This window comes from Acanthochromis polyacanthus, chromosome 18, assembly GCF_021347895.1.
Source record: "Acanthochromis polyacanthus isolate Apoly-LR-REF ecotype Palm Island chromosome 18, KAUST_Apoly_ChrSc, whole genome shotgun sequence".
NCBI classification, from domain to species: domain Eukaryota; kingdom Metazoa; phylum Chordata; class Actinopteri; family Pomacentridae; genus Acanthochromis; species Acanthochromis polyacanthus.
In genome coordinates this window covers 30,933,744-30,950,744 of record NC_067130.1, presented here as the reverse complement: position 1 = coordinate 30,950,744, position 17,001 = coordinate 30,933,744, and the positions used below count along the sequence as shown (strand labels likewise).

General features: G+C 38.4%; 1 protein-coding gene across 1 annotated transcript in view; it reads right to left on the bottom strand.

Annotated features, from left to right (window-relative positions):
* LOC110957167 (cilia- and flagella-associated protein 44) overlaps positions 1–16,541 on the bottom strand; it is a 29,606-nt gene extending 13,065 nt beyond the window's left edge. The window contains exons 1-24 of the mRNA XM_051938623.1: positions 16,463–16,541; positions 16,286–16,363; positions 15,156–15,312; positions 14,665–14,827; positions 14,291–14,393; positions 13,997–14,213; positions 12,612–12,726; positions 11,531–11,695; positions 10,658–10,813; positions 10,519–10,566; positions 9,614–9,713; positions 9,434–9,528; positions 9,146–9,352; positions 7,108–7,218; positions 6,870–7,022; positions 6,555–6,788; positions 5,540–5,682; positions 4,084–4,363; positions 2,925–2,980; positions 2,498–2,660; positions 2,003–2,133; positions 617–810; positions 392–536; positions 154–307 (exon numbers count right to left, since the gene is read on the bottom strand). Coding sequence (XP_051794583.1) covers positions 154–307; positions 392–536; positions 617–810; positions 2,003–2,133; positions 2,498–2,660; positions 2,925–2,980; positions 4,084–4,363; positions 5,540–5,682; positions 6,555–6,788; positions 6,870–7,022; positions 7,108–7,218; positions 9,146–9,352; positions 9,434–9,528; positions 9,614–9,713; positions 10,519–10,566; positions 10,658–10,813; positions 11,531–11,695; positions 12,612–12,726; positions 13,997–14,213; positions 14,291–14,393; positions 14,665–14,827; positions 15,156–15,312; positions 16,286–16,343 — 3,348 coding nt within the window. The 5' untranslated portion in view covers positions 16,344–16,363; positions 16,463–16,541. The remainder of the gene's footprint in view (positions 1–153; positions 308–391; positions 537–616; positions 811–2,002; positions 2,134–2,497; positions 2,661–2,924; positions 2,981–4,083; positions 4,364–5,539; positions 5,683–6,554; positions 6,789–6,869; positions 7,023–7,107; positions 7,219–9,145; positions 9,353–9,433; positions 9,529–9,613; positions 9,714–10,518; positions 10,567–10,657; positions 10,814–11,530; positions 11,696–12,611; positions 12,727–13,996; positions 14,214–14,290; positions 14,394–14,664; positions 14,828–15,155; positions 15,313–16,285; positions 16,364–16,462) is intronic.
* Between the last annotated feature and the right edge of the window lie 460 nt (positions 16,542–17,001).

The following is a 17,001-nucleotide window of genomic DNA, read 5'->3' as shown; positions in this document are numbered from 1 at the left end:
AGTTCTGGCTTTTATGTGAAAGTATTTGATATATGAAGATAAGATGAAACAGATACAATCCATAGTTAATAATAAAAAAGCTTCAAGCAAATCAGAGCTGGTGGAGCAGAGGGAAGCTGATGATCTGAGATGTGTTTGTCTGCATGTTTGTACATTTTCCTCCAAGGCGACCAGCTCCTCTTTCTTCCTCTCGGTGTTTATTCTCGGTTGTTTCACCACCATCACATCCCCGATGTTCTCCTGAGCTTCTCTGATGGCCTGAACATCCCGTGGATCTTCATAGTCCTTGTCTGGCTTCTCTGCATAGCTGAGAACAACAGCAACAACCCAGTTTAATTAGAATTTTAACCCCACCAGTGGCTCCATCTGGTTGATTTTTGAATCCACTCACATCTGATCCCACTCCTGCTTCCTCTTCTCTATTCTGGCTCGAGCTTGTTCAGCTTTCTCTGCAGCCTTTCTGAGCCTCTCCTCCTGCCGATCTCCCAGCTTCATCCTCGCAGTTCGAGCCACCGGAGGCCGAATCACCTCCTCGTCTGCAGAACAAACGCAGGCTGATGATGTAGATTACAATAACAAGATAACAGGAGAAACAAAGACTCAGACGTTTCTTCACCTTCTATTCTGCTGCTGTCTTTTGCAGGTTCTGCTTTAGATTTCCTATGTTCTGGTGCAGCGTCTCTTTCTCCGTGAGGTCGACGTGGTGAACTCTGATGAGATAAAGTTTCAGTGAACGTCGGCAGCCGGTAGGTGGAGATTCTGTGGTCGGATCGGATGGCGACTACAGTGACCTGCAGAGACTCTCTGAACCTGGAGACAAACACGAGTTGAAACATCTCATCAAAACCTCTCAGGATGCCAGTAAAATAGAAGATTTAGACACAATATAGGAGTCATAAATAACTGACAACTTCAAGGAAGAAATTAAGTTTTAATCGAGGTTCTTTATAAACAAACAAGTCTTCAGTTTGCAGTCAAAACAGTGAAACTTTACTTGACTGAAACGTGTAAAACACTTAATAAATGTACTTTTGTGACACAAAACTAAAGGCTGTGCCTGTTTAATTACCTGTCACAATAATATAACAATAAGTATGTTGAAAAAAAAATCTAAACCAGTCAGGCTAACCTCCATAATTAATATCACTGTAGGGTTTTAGGTATAATATTTATACTTCCTCTGGTTTATTCTTATTATAAATTCTTCCAACACTATTTCTGATACCTAACTCTCCCTAATCTTTCAAAAAAACATCTAAACTATACATAAAAATCTGAAGCTTAATCATGAATGGTGTACTGTGGCTTTTGTTTGTGATTCGTCACACGTTTTTTTTTCTCGTCGTAAATACTGCATTGAAAATCCCATTGGAATGAGTGGGATGTTGGCTGGACAACTGCCAAAACTCAGCCATCTTTGGACCCCTGTAGCTCTGACAGGTTTTACAGTAGAAGCTTCGTTTAAAGTTTAAACTGGTCACAAGGGTTCAGCTGTTATTGCTGTAAATCTGTGTTTTGATTTCTTTTATGGTTTTTATGCAGTCACAGTTTAAGAGTGGGTCCCTAGGTGTCCTTCAAACACTTATTCTGCTCTAGTTACTGAGTATGTGAGTAGCTGAAAGTCAGAATTAAACTTTAAACTTCAGTTTACCTCTGTCTTCTACCCGCTTATCCACTTTCTGATGAATCTGGAAGGTATGAAAAGTTCTGCTGCTTTGGTGTCTTCCTGTTTGCATTAATTTGCAGAAAACAAACAAAAAACTATACTGATCCTGAAAAAAGTCTGAATTTGTTGATCATGAGGTGATTTATGGACCTTTCTTGTTTACTTAGTTATATCTGACTGATTTCTGACTGTGAGAAGCAGCTGTTTTAGGTTTAATTCTGTTCTATGTTTGGTTAAAGGTAGTGGGACTGCATTAGGGGATGCTGTTATCTGTAGATATCCAGATAATACATTAGTATTTGGTTTTAAGGCGTATATTTGTGTGTATTTGTGTACCGGTTTTGCAGTTTTCTGAGTGCGATGCTGCAGTGTTCCTGCTCCCAGGAAAACTGCTTCCTGACCTCCATCGCCCGCTGAGCCTTCAGCCTCTCGGCCTGTTCGTAGAAACGCCGGTCCAGCTGCAGCTCCTACAGACAAACTCTTCAGGACACTGAGTTTTCAAACATCCTGAACTCATTCCCATCAATAACAACATGCATTAGTCTAAACCTTAAAGCTCACACTGACAAAACAACAGTCCTCATCTTTCCATTTGAACGTCATTTTCACAAGTTTTCAGTTCAGATTTTGAACAGCAGTGGTTTAAAAACATATCACAGCTTTATAGTCACATGAACAGCTACAGTCTTTTTTTAGTGCTCTTATATAGCGCTTTTCTACTCATCAGAGTACTCAAAGCCCTTTTACAACAATTGCTGCCATTTACCCAGACACACACACATTCACACACTAATGTGCAGGTTGCTAATCAACCTATTATCTGACTCGTACCTCTGGTTTCAGGCGAACGTGCTCCGGCAGACTCTGGTTGTCGTCCAGAACTTGTATAAACTTCTTCTGCAGCTCGGCAAACTTCTTCTGCTTCTCTGCGATCTTTAGCTCGGCCTCCCGACGCAGACGGTCGTTTTCCAGCTTCTGTTTCGCTGTCTCAATGCTGGAGGGGTGAGAAAGTTAAGGCGACATTTTCAGTGACACCAAGAACAGGATGTTCTTAGATGCTAATCAGAGCTACAACTTCAACACAAGAATATGAAAATTCATGCAAAATACACTATTGATACACAGTTACTGCTCAAATACTTAGAATAGAGAGCTAGAAAGTAAAGAAAAATGACAAATAGACAAAAAGAATACAAGAATAGAGAGACAGTGGACACAAATAAGACCAAATTATAACTAAATGTGTGAATAAACTCACCTGTAGGCTGCTGGATCCTCAATATCTGGAGCTAGTGTCTCATTTTCAACACCCATCTGAAAAACGTGTTAACAAGACCACATTACATTTTTATACATTTATCTTCATCTTTAACTCTTTATTTTCCTGCCCAGACGTCTGAACCGTCCGATGATTTTTCCTAAAGAAGCTGCTGATTTCTGGAAAAGGAGATTAAAAATCTAAAATTAGACCTAGCGTTCTTTATACTTAGTATAACACCAGACAATACGATAGAAACAGACAGATCTCATCTTTCTACTGAGAATTCTGCTTTAATAACAACGAGGCTGATAACAGTTTCCTGTCTCCCAACAAAACACATCTTTATCTTAGAAAACACAGCAGGATGAGAAAACAGAGTTTACTGAAAGATGTTCAGATGTCAGAACTTTAGACACCTCTTTCTCTTTTAATTTCCATTTATTTTAATATTTGTATTATTCATGTATGGCACTTGTTGCTTTTCTTTTCTCATACACAAACACTAATGTTAACGTGATTTAAATTCATAGGTGAGATACCAAGAATGGAAAGTCGCATTAACAAGTTAAAAACATCTAGTAAGGGAGTAATTGAAAGGAGTGTTCTTTTGTATCTGAATCTTGTGAATGTTGTGTGCCTTTTGTGTGGAAGGTTCAATAAATATCAAGTTAAATAAAACTGGAAAAGAACTGAAGATATGACTTTTAGCAACATATGACAGTTAAAACCTCATTCCAGCACCTCACATCTGTAAATAAAGTACAGTGAAGATAATAAAAATAAATAAATCAGAGAAAAATTCATTTTTTTTCTGTTTTACTGTGTCTTGGTTTGCATTTGAGACAGTTACAGGTAGAGCAAATGGTCTTACAAGTTGTTTGTGGCTATAGAAGTTGTTTTTCTCAGTCCAATTTTGTAAATGCACATTTAGACTTTAGATCATTTGACGAAAACTATATTTTCCATGTCATCGTCACATTCATGATCTGTTTTAACCCATTAAAGTGTTGCCACATGTGTGTTACCATCTATATAACATGGAATCACCTTCTATGCAAAAATATGTACTTTCTAGGCTACAGGTGAGCTCAGTGTTGCAGGTTTATCTCTAACAAAAAAAACACAACATAAAAGAAAGAATAAACCGCATCCTGACCCTGGGTGAAGGAACTTTGGCCGTCTTCCTCTGCAGCTTTCTCTGCAGCTCCTCTGGAGGCAGCAGGCTGAAGGAGAAGATGTTTCCGTCGTCTCCGGCCGTCAGGACGAACAGGTCGTCGTGGCTGCAGCGGAGGTGTCTCAGGTGACCGTAGTGGTTGTCGTGGACGCTCAGAGCCCAGCAGGCGTCCATGGAGGAGAGGCTGAGGTCGCCCGGCTGCAGAGGATAAACCCTGATGGAGCCTGAATGCATCCCACAGAGCAGCAGCTGCCTGTTGGAGCTGCAACACATCAAACACCACCTTAAACTGGAACACTGTTGAGTTATTCCACCTTAAATGATCAGGGGCCTTCTGCTCGACCATCTCTAATTAGATTGAAACTTCTTTTTCACAAAATATTAACTTTTAAAATGTTATCTTTGAGATATATAAAATACAAAAACATCCGTCGATCCCCTTTCTGCAGGTTTTTTCCTCACATTGAAATTTCAGTTTGTTTGAACAACAACATCTGAGGAACTATTAAAGACAAAAACCTGAAATTTTCACTGTTGTTTCTCATCATGTCATTGATTCAGAAACTGGAATATTGGACAAGTAGATCAAATAATCTCTGATTAAAGGTGAGCTGAAATCTGACCAAAAATTTCAACCAACATGAAAATGACCATGTTTGAGCTCAAAAAGTCAACTAGTGATATTTTCTGAGCCAGATGTAGCTGCATGTCACAACCAGATACCGCACCGAATGCAATAACCCCGCCGACGTACCCGTCGGGCGTGGTTAATAATACAGAACTAAACCTGTAGAATACTGTTAAATATGAAATATTTGGTCACAAAAATGCCCAAAAAAGTTTATATCTTGAGCAGCTATAACAAGTTGCACCACAGCAGAAATATTACTACATCGTCTGATCCAAGTACAAGAACGTTCAAAATGTTTCCCCAAATATGACTAAGAAAATATCTCTTAATGCAGGGACATTTTTCATTTTTTTTACAAATCATAAATATCCACATTTGTTGCGATAAAAACTTCTTGTTGTGGTTCCATTTGAAACTTTATAACTTGAAAATCTCCTTAATTTCTGGTCTTATTTCACAATCTGTCTGTGATTCTAGCAGCCTTTATAAATAGGCTCTTATTGTAGAGAGATTGATAACTATATTCTTTGATTTTTTTATCATTTGACCACACAGTCACCCTTTACTACATCTGTTATGTTGCTGTAGGTTCAGTATCGACTAAACCAAACCAGAACTGTGTCTTTTAGCTCTGGTTTGGTCTCCACCAGCGCCTGAGACAGATTTCTGACTCTGTAGATGTTAAATTACATGTTAGCAGTACAGCTAGTTGCAGCTGTCTGCTCCATGGTTGATGAATCTGCTGTAAAACCAAAGCTATGAACCAAAAGAAGAGTTGGCTGATTCGTTAGTTTGCCATCCGTCTACCTGAAGGTGACGGAGCGAATCGGGTCGTCGTCTGCGTTGTGAACGGACAGGAAGTCGAAAGGTTCATCCTGCCGCTGGTTCGGATCTTCATCCTGATTCTCAGAGAACCTACAGTGGTACAGATAACCAGAATCAAAGCCTCCCTGCAGGAGAGAGATGTAAGAAAAACAGATTCAGTGTTTAACAATCTTTTCTTAGATCCTTTTTCTGGATTGTAGACAAGACAGGAAGACTTTTTAAACCCTGAAGGAAGATCTTTAGGTTATGAAAGCTTTATAAAAATGGTATTTTAATGTTTTTCTGATGTTCTTCAAGAAAGTGTTTTGACGAAGCCAAATACAGACCATAATCATCTTACAAATACCAAAATATCCACACCAATACAATAAAGACACATACAACAATGGTTACCCCAAATATAAATACGACTGGGACGTGAGAACTGATGAGGATGACTAACTCTGCTCCAATCTCAGCCAGTAGGAAAACAAAATTGCTGTCAGCTGTTATTATTCAGATAACTGTAGAGTTTATGGTTGCCTCATCTGTCCATCTATTATCTCATCCATTTTAGAACTTTTCATCAGCTTCTATTTGTTTTTTGTGTATTGAGATGAAATAGAGCCACAAACAATGAAAAAATCGGTGAGATGGTGGACATAGTGGTCACATACGGTTTGTTTGCAAGTACAAGTTTGGTTACTAATCTCTGCGAACACTTAAAACGCATCTAGAACCACTTTTAATCTTTAGGAAAAAGAATGAAAACAACCCTGAGGTTCAATACCATGCATTCTTTGGGTTTTATACGTCAATGAAACATTAATTGCAAGAGCAGACTCACACTATTTCCATCTACGATTCAAGAAATACACAAAAAACTGTTCTAGACCTGCACTGCATTTTAGGTCATTTTCTGCCAGAAATGGGTTTATGTTTTCTGTTATCCATCTATATGACTCAGTTTTTGGTTCTAATAAATATAAATCAGAGGTAATTAACCCTGGAAATGTACCATGGAGAGCCAGAACTGCCCAGGCTGTGAATAGAAACCACAGTAGAGAGGACTTGGAGGATCTGGGATGTAGATGGGTGGAAGTTCCTCCTCCTCCTCCTCCTCCTCCTCCTCCTCTTCTTCTTCTTCATCTTTTTCTTCCTCTTGTTCTGTTTCCTGCTGATTCAGTTCTTTCAGTCTCTCTTCGCTCCGTTTCTTCTTCACAGCTTGACGTCTTGCGATTTCCTCTTCTCTCTGAAACACACAAACATCGATCCCTCAAATGTTTCTGTGAACTCGAGCTGCAGTCTTTGACAACAATCAGTAGGTTCAGACCTTGATTCTGGATTTGATGCTCTTGAACCTGAAGGATCTTCTGGGTAAATCCACCAGCTGGAAGGTTTCTGGGGGTTTCCGGGTGTCTGGATCAGGACTGTGGACTTCGACTACGTGGCCGTTCTGACACAAAACCAGCAACTGGTTGTCACTCTATAAAAATGTAAAAACAAGGTTAAATCAAATTTGTGTACCCTTGATTTCTTGGGTAAATTTCATACCTGAGGCTGGAGCTTACATGGGAATGAGGCGACCACTCCAGCGCCTGTACCGGCCCCGGAACATGGATGAAACCGATGGGGTTGTATTTACCTCCGACGGTGAAGAAGAACACGGTGGAGTCTGAACTCTGAGCGGAAAGTTGACGAAGACGAAGGCAAAAACAAAACAACTGATTGATAAAATGTCAATAGCTTTTTGCCAAACTCATCTTGCAACATTTTCCACATCTCTGCCATTTCCTTCTTTGTCCAGATGCCACATAAAATGGACAAAAAGTGAATCTCTGGATGAAAAACATGCCAGTAAAACTGACATTTAACAATCTTAACTGAGTTCAAGACAACAAAAGATGAGCCTTTATTCATTTAAATTTGCTCCAGCAACAAAGAGGATGTAAGAAAAGTGTAGGAGCATGAGTAGAAAACAAAAACAAGCAAACATTATACAGAACTACTGTTGCTATTGTACAGATTCTTCCATACAGAGTATAAATACTGACACTGCACAGATTAATGTGCATCTGTACAGCAGCTAATATTGTACGGTGCAGTTTTTAAATGTATAAAATATTCATAAGGCAGTTTTTAATGTGAAATCTGCAGTAGTAAAGGAGAGACCAAGCTGCAGTAAGTTCAAATTTATGGGATTTTCACACATTTTAACATTAAATCTTTGTGCTTCAGAGAAAACTTATACTTCTGAATGGTACAGAAAATAAAGACCAAAGTTGTGTTTTTACTGATGAAAGTCAAACCCAATACGACCTACCATTGTGCAAGTCTGCCGGGACATATTCTTACATTTTTACATGCTGTACTGCATTTTTTTGGAGCATTTTTATTTGCTTTACATCAATATAACTGATACATATCCCAAATTTTAATAATAAATATTAGCTTACGTCTTAATTACTACAATAAATTGCTGAAAAGTGCAATAAACATAAAAAAATGAAACTAGTTCTTGTTTTTTTTCAGAAATACAGCCATGGCCATAAGTTTGGACACAAGTACCATGACGCTTGTGAATCTTAGAAAATACCACAAAATTGTCACTTACCAGTCATAGCCATCAACCAAAATGAAATACAGATATTTCCAGTGCATAAATTTGATGTTTGACAGCAAATATTGAGATTGGAATATTAACTGCAAATTGTTGCACAAATTTTGTCATTGACCGACAAAAGTTTTTCATATCCTGTGACAAACATCAAACATCAAATTTATGCACTGGAAATATCTGTATTTCATTTTGGTTGATGGCTATGACTGGTATTTATATTGTAAGTGACAATTTTGTGGTATTTTCTAAGATTCACAAGCGTCATGGTACTTGTGTCCAAACTTATGGCCATGGCTGTACAGATTGCATAGCTGTCATTTGTGAATGTAAAAAAGTCGCACAATACCCAGTAGTCTTGTGTATAAAGATTTTTGCTTTGTACGCTTTATTGTGTATTTTTACAAACCAATCACTCCAACTAAAAAAGTGCTCTGACACATGGTAAACATGCGAAATGTTCGTGGAACTCCCTAGATTTTATCTGCAGAAAGAATAATCGATCTATCTTATCTGGTTTTGAAATCTACCACCAATCAAGAATGAATATGCAATCGTAGCGTCGGCACTACGCTGGGTTCTATAGATTTAAGAAGCATTAAAAGAAAAATATCATCATCAATGCTGTACAAGCACAAGTAAAGAAACCAAACAGAACTCAAACTCGTGCGCTGACTTTGTGTCAGTCTTGTGTGAAACTGATGCACGTAAATGTAAACACCAACACAAATAAACTACTGAGGTATAAGCATACCTTTAAAAACACTACTAAACTTTCTAATTACTAACAATCCTTTCACTGGAAGTACAACAACCTGAGAAACTTCCAAAGTCCAGACTGAAAAGAACACCTGCTGCTAAAACTATTTCAAACCTACGATTTCTGGATTCTGGTACAATGACGACTTTAAAGTAAAAATTTTGACAGGTTGCTTCTTCCTGTGGAGCTGTGTGTGTTTTCTTCTGACTCCTACAGGGATAAACACTCTTACCCCGGTGGCGAGGATTTCTCCGTTTCGCTCGTAGGCGACGGCGGTTACAGGAGCATTGTGGGGTTTGAAGGCCTGTTTGAGGCGCAGCTTGGACTCTCCTTCGGGGTTTCTTTCAGTGATATGAAGCCTCTGAGCGGCGTAGAGCTCCAGCAATCGAACCACTCCATCCTCAAAACCTGCTGCCAGTAAACCTCCAGTCTGGTTCACCTGAAGACAAACCCCAGAGCTGCAGAAGTCAAAGTCTGTCCTGTGATTTATGTGAGAGAAGGATTCAGTTTTCAGGTTTACCAGCGGTGGAGCCCAGCGGAGAGCAGTTCCTCCCTGGTTGAAGCGACTGCTGGTCACTTCTCTTTTGGCCACAAAGTCAAAAACTCTGACTGAACCTGGAGAACGTGAACAGAAACGTGCACGGTGGTGGTCATAGTGTGTATTTATACACTGTGTGTGTGCAGGTGTGAATGAGCTCACGGTCCAGGGTGGTTGTAGCCATCAGGTGGGATTTCTTGGACACATCCAGGCCTTGGATCGACCCGGAGTGGAAGGAGAACAGACACTCTGGATCAGAACTCTGCAGAAAAGATGACAGAAAGATTCACTGGACCAGCAAAATGCTAATTACAACACATAGTACAACAATGTAGCTATCTATTTATACAGAACAGACAATATCCCATGTATGTTATATTGCTTTATTCAGTGTTTTGTGCATTGGAGTATCATGTTAAACACTGAATTTTAATGTGTAATAGATTCATTTCACGTATAGCATGTCAATATAATGTGTAAGACTTAATTTTTCCGGTACAATATTTTCATTTCAAGTCCAATATCTCAGTTTAATGTGAAATATTTCATTTTTCTGATACAATATCTTGTGTAACACCCTAGCTTAATGTGACATATTTCATTTTTCTGGTGCAATATTTCAATTTCTTGTCTAACATGTCAATTTAATGTGCAAAATAAAAATTTTTCATGTGCATTATTGGAATTTCTTGTGCAATATCTCAGTTTATTGTGCAATATTTAATTTTTCTAGAGCAATATTTTTAGTTTACTGTGCAATATTTCATTTTTCTGGTGCAATATTTCATTATCATGTGTGATATTACTCTACTACCTCATTATCATCACCGGTATTGCTTTTTTCTGAGCAATACCTGGCAAAAAAAAAAAAAAATTATATACATCCCTATAAACACTCATATTCACCTCAGTTAAAATAAATGCAATGACAACTTTATTAAGCAGTTGTTTTGTCCTAATTAATCAACAGTCTGTCTAGTTAAATACAGTGGACATGAGGACTGTGACTCTTAAATGTAACATCCTCATAACATCTCAATCATCAAAGTGTTGATGTAGAAACTCACTGTGTTGGTGAATGAAAGGTCCAGTTTCCAGATGGCTCCACTGGAATCCTACAAACCCCCCAGAGGAGAGGTCAGGATGCAGGCCATGCTGGATTTCATGTTAAAAACACTTTTATTTAGTGAGGTTTTGTGTTCAGACCTGAGCGAACCAGATGAAGGAGTCGGTTGTGGAGCTTCTGACCATCGAGGACAGACAGACGTTGTGACCGACCACCATCTCATTGGTCGGCTCCACCTCCATCCTGCTGCTGGCGCCGTTACCGTCGGCTGAGTTGATCTTCTCAAAGTCCCAGCCCTGCAGAGAGGGTTACAAAGGCATACTGGATATAAAAAAATTAGTTTTAATGTGATAAGAAATAAAAGTGAAGAGTCCCCGTTTTTGTCTTTAACAGTTGCTGCGATTTTGATGCTTAAATCAACTCAAATTTGAATGTGAGGAAAAAAAACTTGCTGAAAGGGGGTTGATGTGCACTTTTTAAAATGTAGTTTTTTGGACAGTAATTGATAAATCAAGCCAAAATTTCACAAATATCTTTATAAATATCCATTCTATGCTATAAAAACATCTGGGAAATCAGAGATAGCTGAGCAAAAAAAACCCTGATGGTTTGAGAAGGAAGTACGCTGTTGTTTTAGGAAATTACTGAGCATTTTTTAAAAAAAAACTCTAAATCATATTCTCTTTGGGACATTTGGTTCCTTTCCATTAAGTAAAGCAAATAATGGAACCTGCATCACTCCCTTTATAGGAAGAGGACACATTTCAACCTGTGCAATATAGTGCAGGCAAAATCAAATTTCTGAATATCATTGGCCATAGAACTTGGTATAAATACATGTCAATATAAGGTGACAATGTGTTGGAGACAAACATTGCTGATTTCTAAAGATATTTAGTCACAGGAGATGGACAGCTATCCATTGTTTGCTTTGAGAAATTCATTAGAAAACCTTGACAACTTCTTCTAAAAGTGATGAATTTTTAGGTGTTTGGAGGTTATTTTAGTTTTACCCGGATCACTCCATCAGAACCAAACGTCATCAGCTGTCCGTCCTCCAAAGCGAACGGCTGAACCGTCCCGGTGTGGCAGCTCCGTCCATCTTTACAGCAAATCTCCACCTTGATGGTGTTTCCATCCCACAGCAGCAGGTTCCCCCAGTCGGTGCCGGACACCACCTGACAGGAAGGAGGGAGTTAGACAAGCAGCTAGTAGTTCTGTTCTTGCAGAGGATGTTTTAATAAAATAGATATTTGGAAGGTCAAACTTGATCTGTTTGAAATTATGCAAACCACAACAATACATGTTGAAAAAGTGGAACAATTGAAAGTACAAGGAATCAACCGAAAACAACCGAGGAAGACCATATGACTGGATCAAAAGCTCCTGCAGGTCTATTGGGTGGTTGAAACAAAAATAACTTTCCTTTGTGGTTATACTGTTCCCAAAGCTTAATGTGTAGACACAAGTCATCTTGTTGTCATTAATGCAGCTATATTCCTTTACAGACAGAATTTACATGTATATGAATTTACATTTTAATTACAATATATTTTAGGTCTTGTGAGTATACAGGGGTCAGTAATGACACAAAATCAAGCTAAACTGAAAATAGAAACATCCTAAATTTGGAAAATTAACAAACTAATGCATGTTTTAGGCACGGCTTTGGTGGCTTGACTCCAGGTTAATTTATCTGTCAGATTAAAATAATGTATAAAACACTGAATGCTTCCCCGTGACCTGGCATTTCCTACACATTCAATATCCACACAAGATGAATCACGATAACTTGGGTGACTTTTCATTAATTGCCATCATTAGGTCAACATTTTTACAAATACTTTGGTGTCTAAATACCAACAAAACTAGTAACATTCCCAACAATTATCAAACATTGCCAACAGACTAAATTAAGCTAGTGAACATTCTCCCTTATGACTATTAGCATGGTAGCATTCTCAGTGTGATCATGTTAGCATGCTAATGTTATCATGTAGCTGCTGTGTTTTGTCTGTTTGTGTTGTTAGATGCATTTCCAGGCTTTCCTACCTTGCATATAAACTCAAACTGTTAGAACAGCAGAGTACAGACCTTTCCATCAGGAAGCTCCACGAAACCCTCGATGTCTGTTGCCACAGTTTTCCCAAAATGCCCCATAACCCCTTGCAGCTTCAGACCCGTGAATGTGGTAGCCATTTTCCAGAACCTGACAAACAGAAGGAGAGAATTTTTTATTATATGCTTTGAAAAATACATCTTTATTATCACCATTATTTCTCAGACTGTTTCCCGTTTTCACTTTGGAGTTCTGTGCTGGACTATATCTTGGTCTTGAGCAGTGATTTCCTGGAGGTACGTCTAATTGTCTGGGACTTCAGGAAGTAACTGAGTCGGCCTACAGCACATTAACCCAATATAAAGTGCCTCACAAAAACTATTCACCCCCCTTGGAAGCTTTCTTCTTTTATTGCTTTTCATTATTGAACTATGGTCAGTTTTGTATGTGTGAGACTATGAAGGCAACTAGAAGAAGGTTCTCGGGTCGGATGAAACTCAAATTTTGCTTTTTGGTCATCAAACTAGACTCTAAATACCGGGCTTTGCAAAAGTTCTGTTACACGGTCTCATGATCTTCAGAGACGTTTACATGTCGGAGTGAAAAATTCCATTAAATAAACTGAAAGTTCTACCTTATAGGCAGGTGTCATTAATACAATTTTTTTCTCCGGTGAAGTTGTATCAAGATGGAAGTCAAAAGAGTTGAGATATCTGCTCTCCTTCATGCTGGCCACAACAAGTCTGACAGAGCCAAGCAGCTGAACATCAGCCGGATGACCGTCCATAAAGTCGTGGAGAGGCTGAAGAATGGTGAAGATCTTTCAGATGATCTTTCAAGAATGGTGAAGACCTGAAAGATCTTCACCATTCTTTAGCCTCTCCGCAACTCTGTGGACGGTCATCCGGCTGATGTTCAGCACAAAGGAGAGCAGATATCTCAACTCTTTTGACTTCCATCTTGATACAACTTCACCGGAGAAAAAAATTTGTATTAAGGACACCTACCTATAAGGTAGAACTTTCAGTTTATTCAATGGAATTTTTCACTCTGACATGTAAACATCTCTAAAGATCACAAAACCGAGTGTAACAGAACTTTTGCAAAGCCCAGTATGTGATCATGAACACATTTTCTCCATGGTGAGGCATGGTGGAGGCAACATCATGATCAAGGGGGACTGTACTTTTACTATTTTAGCTACTTTATTGTCAGAACAGCTCAATCTGTATCTCAGTTTAAAAAGCTTCTGAAATCTCAGGTGTATTCTTTCTGAAGTTTTTTTTTGTCTTTTCTAAAGTTTTATTGTGCTTTCTTGTAAAGCACCTTATAAATCTTGTTCTGAAAGACACTAAAGACATAAAATATTACATAAGGAGGTTGCAACATTTTCAGATTCAGCACTCAGTACGTCCTTTACTTGATGTGTGCGGATCCTGAGGATGTGAGCAGTCCTTTGTTATACGGAGAGAAGCCGACTCTGTAGACGTCCTGAGAAACGGCTTTGCAGCTCAGCATCACCTCCTCCTGTTTCCACTCCCACAGTGTCAGCATGTAGTCGGGTGAACCTCCAACGCTGGCCAGCAGGCCGCCGTCACGGTTAAAGTCCACGAAGCTGTACTCGAGCTCTGTGCCCCCTACAGACAGGAAGGTTAAAACATCAAAGCAACTAATAATGTAAAATAAGTACTGTGGAGAAGGTCAGTGGGTTTACCTCTGAGGATTCGGTACGGTTTTAGTGAAGGATATTCATACACAATGATGTTGGGCTGGTTTCCTTTCTCTGCGACGGCAAAGTACTTCCTGCTTGGGTGTACCTTTAAAAACACAGAAACACAAAGAAATAAATAAAGATGTATTTGTACTTTTTTTGAACTTTTTTAATTCAGTATGTCCTTCAAAAGGCTTGTTAAGGAGTTAAAACTAAAACATTTTTTATGATGTGAAACATGGTGGTGGTAGCATCATGATACGGCAGCACTTCCTCTTTAAAACACAATAAAATATAAATCTACCTAAATATTACAGCTTAAAGGTTCCAGGTAAGTGATTCTTCCTCCATGTTTTACAGTTTGTCAGTTTTCTCACCGCGATGCAGCCGATTCCTCCTCCGCTGCAGGATCTCAGATATTTCTGCTCCTCGGTGGAAACATCCAGAAGAACCAGAAGGTTTCCTGCTACGAACATGAGAGTTCTGTCATCCAGAAGCTTCAGATTTGATCTGCGGCTGCTGTCGTAACCGAAGGAGTGACTGAATACAGGACGGATTAAGGATCCACATTATACAGATTATTTATACTGAGGCCTTATAATAGATGTATCTGAGATTATTTTATCATGCTGCCAAAGGTTTTATAAGAATACTCATATTTAGAATCATTATAATTGGTTGTTTACAGCAATACAGGATTTATTTTTACTACTTGTGGCATATATTTCTTTGTGAATTAGATAAAAGACGGAGGCTGAACATCTGTATGATGATAACTGTGAAGATCGCCCCTGTAATGGATGTTTATTTACCTCTAATCATCCTGAGAGAAAGTGAGAAGTGAAATGACTTTAGTGTAGAAGGATACGAGAGGTGCAGGAGGTTTTCTGGGATTTCAGACTCGGCTGTGATGGACGGTTTGGAGTGAAGCTCCTCGTATTTGTAGAAAAAGTTTGCAGGAAGCTGCTGTTTTTCAGGTTCTCCTCCAGCCTCCTGCTGCATCTCAGGCTCTCCAGAATCACATCCTGAAGAGGAGGAAGCACATGAAATCAGGTTTTAGTCACTAATTATTTAACTTGAATTGTCCACTTAAAAAAGCATGACAAAAACACACCAGGTAACATAAGTACTAAACCACTGTTGTCAAGTAGAGACTGTCTTTAAGTAAGATTGCTTTTCTCCATAATTTTACATGATTTTCAGGGAAAAAGTTATTTGTTTTTATTCTTCAACTCTCTTCACACTTCTGCTGACATTTCAACTGTTTTTTGTCATCAGCGCTTCCAGTTTAACTTAAAAGCTCGACTAGTATTACTGCTGACATGTCATCTGTCATCTTTATTTTTCAACTGGCACTACAACTATTTTTCTTCTTCAGACATCAACTAACAGGTCAAAACATTTAAATTTACTCATCAAATGGTAATGCGTCAGCTAAAATCTGAACTGCTGTAATGTGTTTTTTTTTCTTAAATTTCTGCTTGGGCTGAACAATTAATTTAAACTTGCAGTCAAAATCCTCATTTCTGACATTCCTTTAGGAGACCTTTGGATTTAACATCCAAGAGAATTCAACCACATATCATGTGCCAATAGTACAACTTATTTAGCATGAATATGTCTGTTTGCCTCACATTTGTGTCCATCTAGACTCTGATGAAGACACTTTCGTACTGAAATGTTGCTCCAGACACCAAATTTGTTGTGAAAAAATTTGCTTCAGTCACTTTATTCAGAGCTCACATTTAAAATAAAGCTTCTGAAGCTTATTTCAGCATTTAAATCACCATTTTAGCTTAACCTGGGAGGTATTTTTATTTCTACTGTCACTTCAACTTTACCATGAACTGTCAGTGTATAAAATATTTGTAATACATCTTTTAAATGCACACTGAGTCATGAGTGAGTACACTTCTATTTTATTCATCTGTTTGTAGTTTATGCATGTTGTTTGTCTGTTTGTTTGTTACCATGTAAAAGTTTTTAAGGAGACTTTACCTTCAGTGTTTTCCTCTGAAGCCTCTGTAGCAACACAAATTGTGTTTTCTTCGGACATTTTTGCCAACTGACGTCAAACTTTGAACGTAAAAACAAAACAAAATACAAAGTTAGCAGCTGTATTCCCAATTCTTTTCTATCAATAAAACATAACATATTTCTTATAAAGTATCCTACCGATAACAACGACTGATTTTAACGTTTGCTACCTTCTGGATTTGGCTGTAATTTCAGCTCTAGTCTGTTTTAGTGTGTTGCCAGGCAACAAGGAAGCCAAGTGCTGCATAGCCTCATGGGTAAAGTAGTTCTCAACCCGAGCTGCGTCAACAGACATCAGACGCCCAATAAAATCAACTACAACTGCAAATTATAATAATATACTAAAAATATGAAGGTAAATGGCCAAAATAAACTTTATAATTGAAGCATTCTGATGATTAAGATGTGTTAATTCGGTTTTTTACTGCGGTGTCCCTTTAAATGTCAGTTGTAAACAAACATGGCCGCTTTAGAATCGTGAAAAAGAGAAAGAAATGGACAGAAATAAACAGAAATTGAATTATTTTGTTGTCGCTATACTTTTAACTTCCAAACCGATTAATATATCTAAATTTAGTGATATATAAAGGGTAAAAAAATGACGTTACGCTGCCGTTTTGCGAGATAAAGGTGTCGCAGCTCTTTTCTACGCTTTACGGCAGCTAAGGTCGACTGTG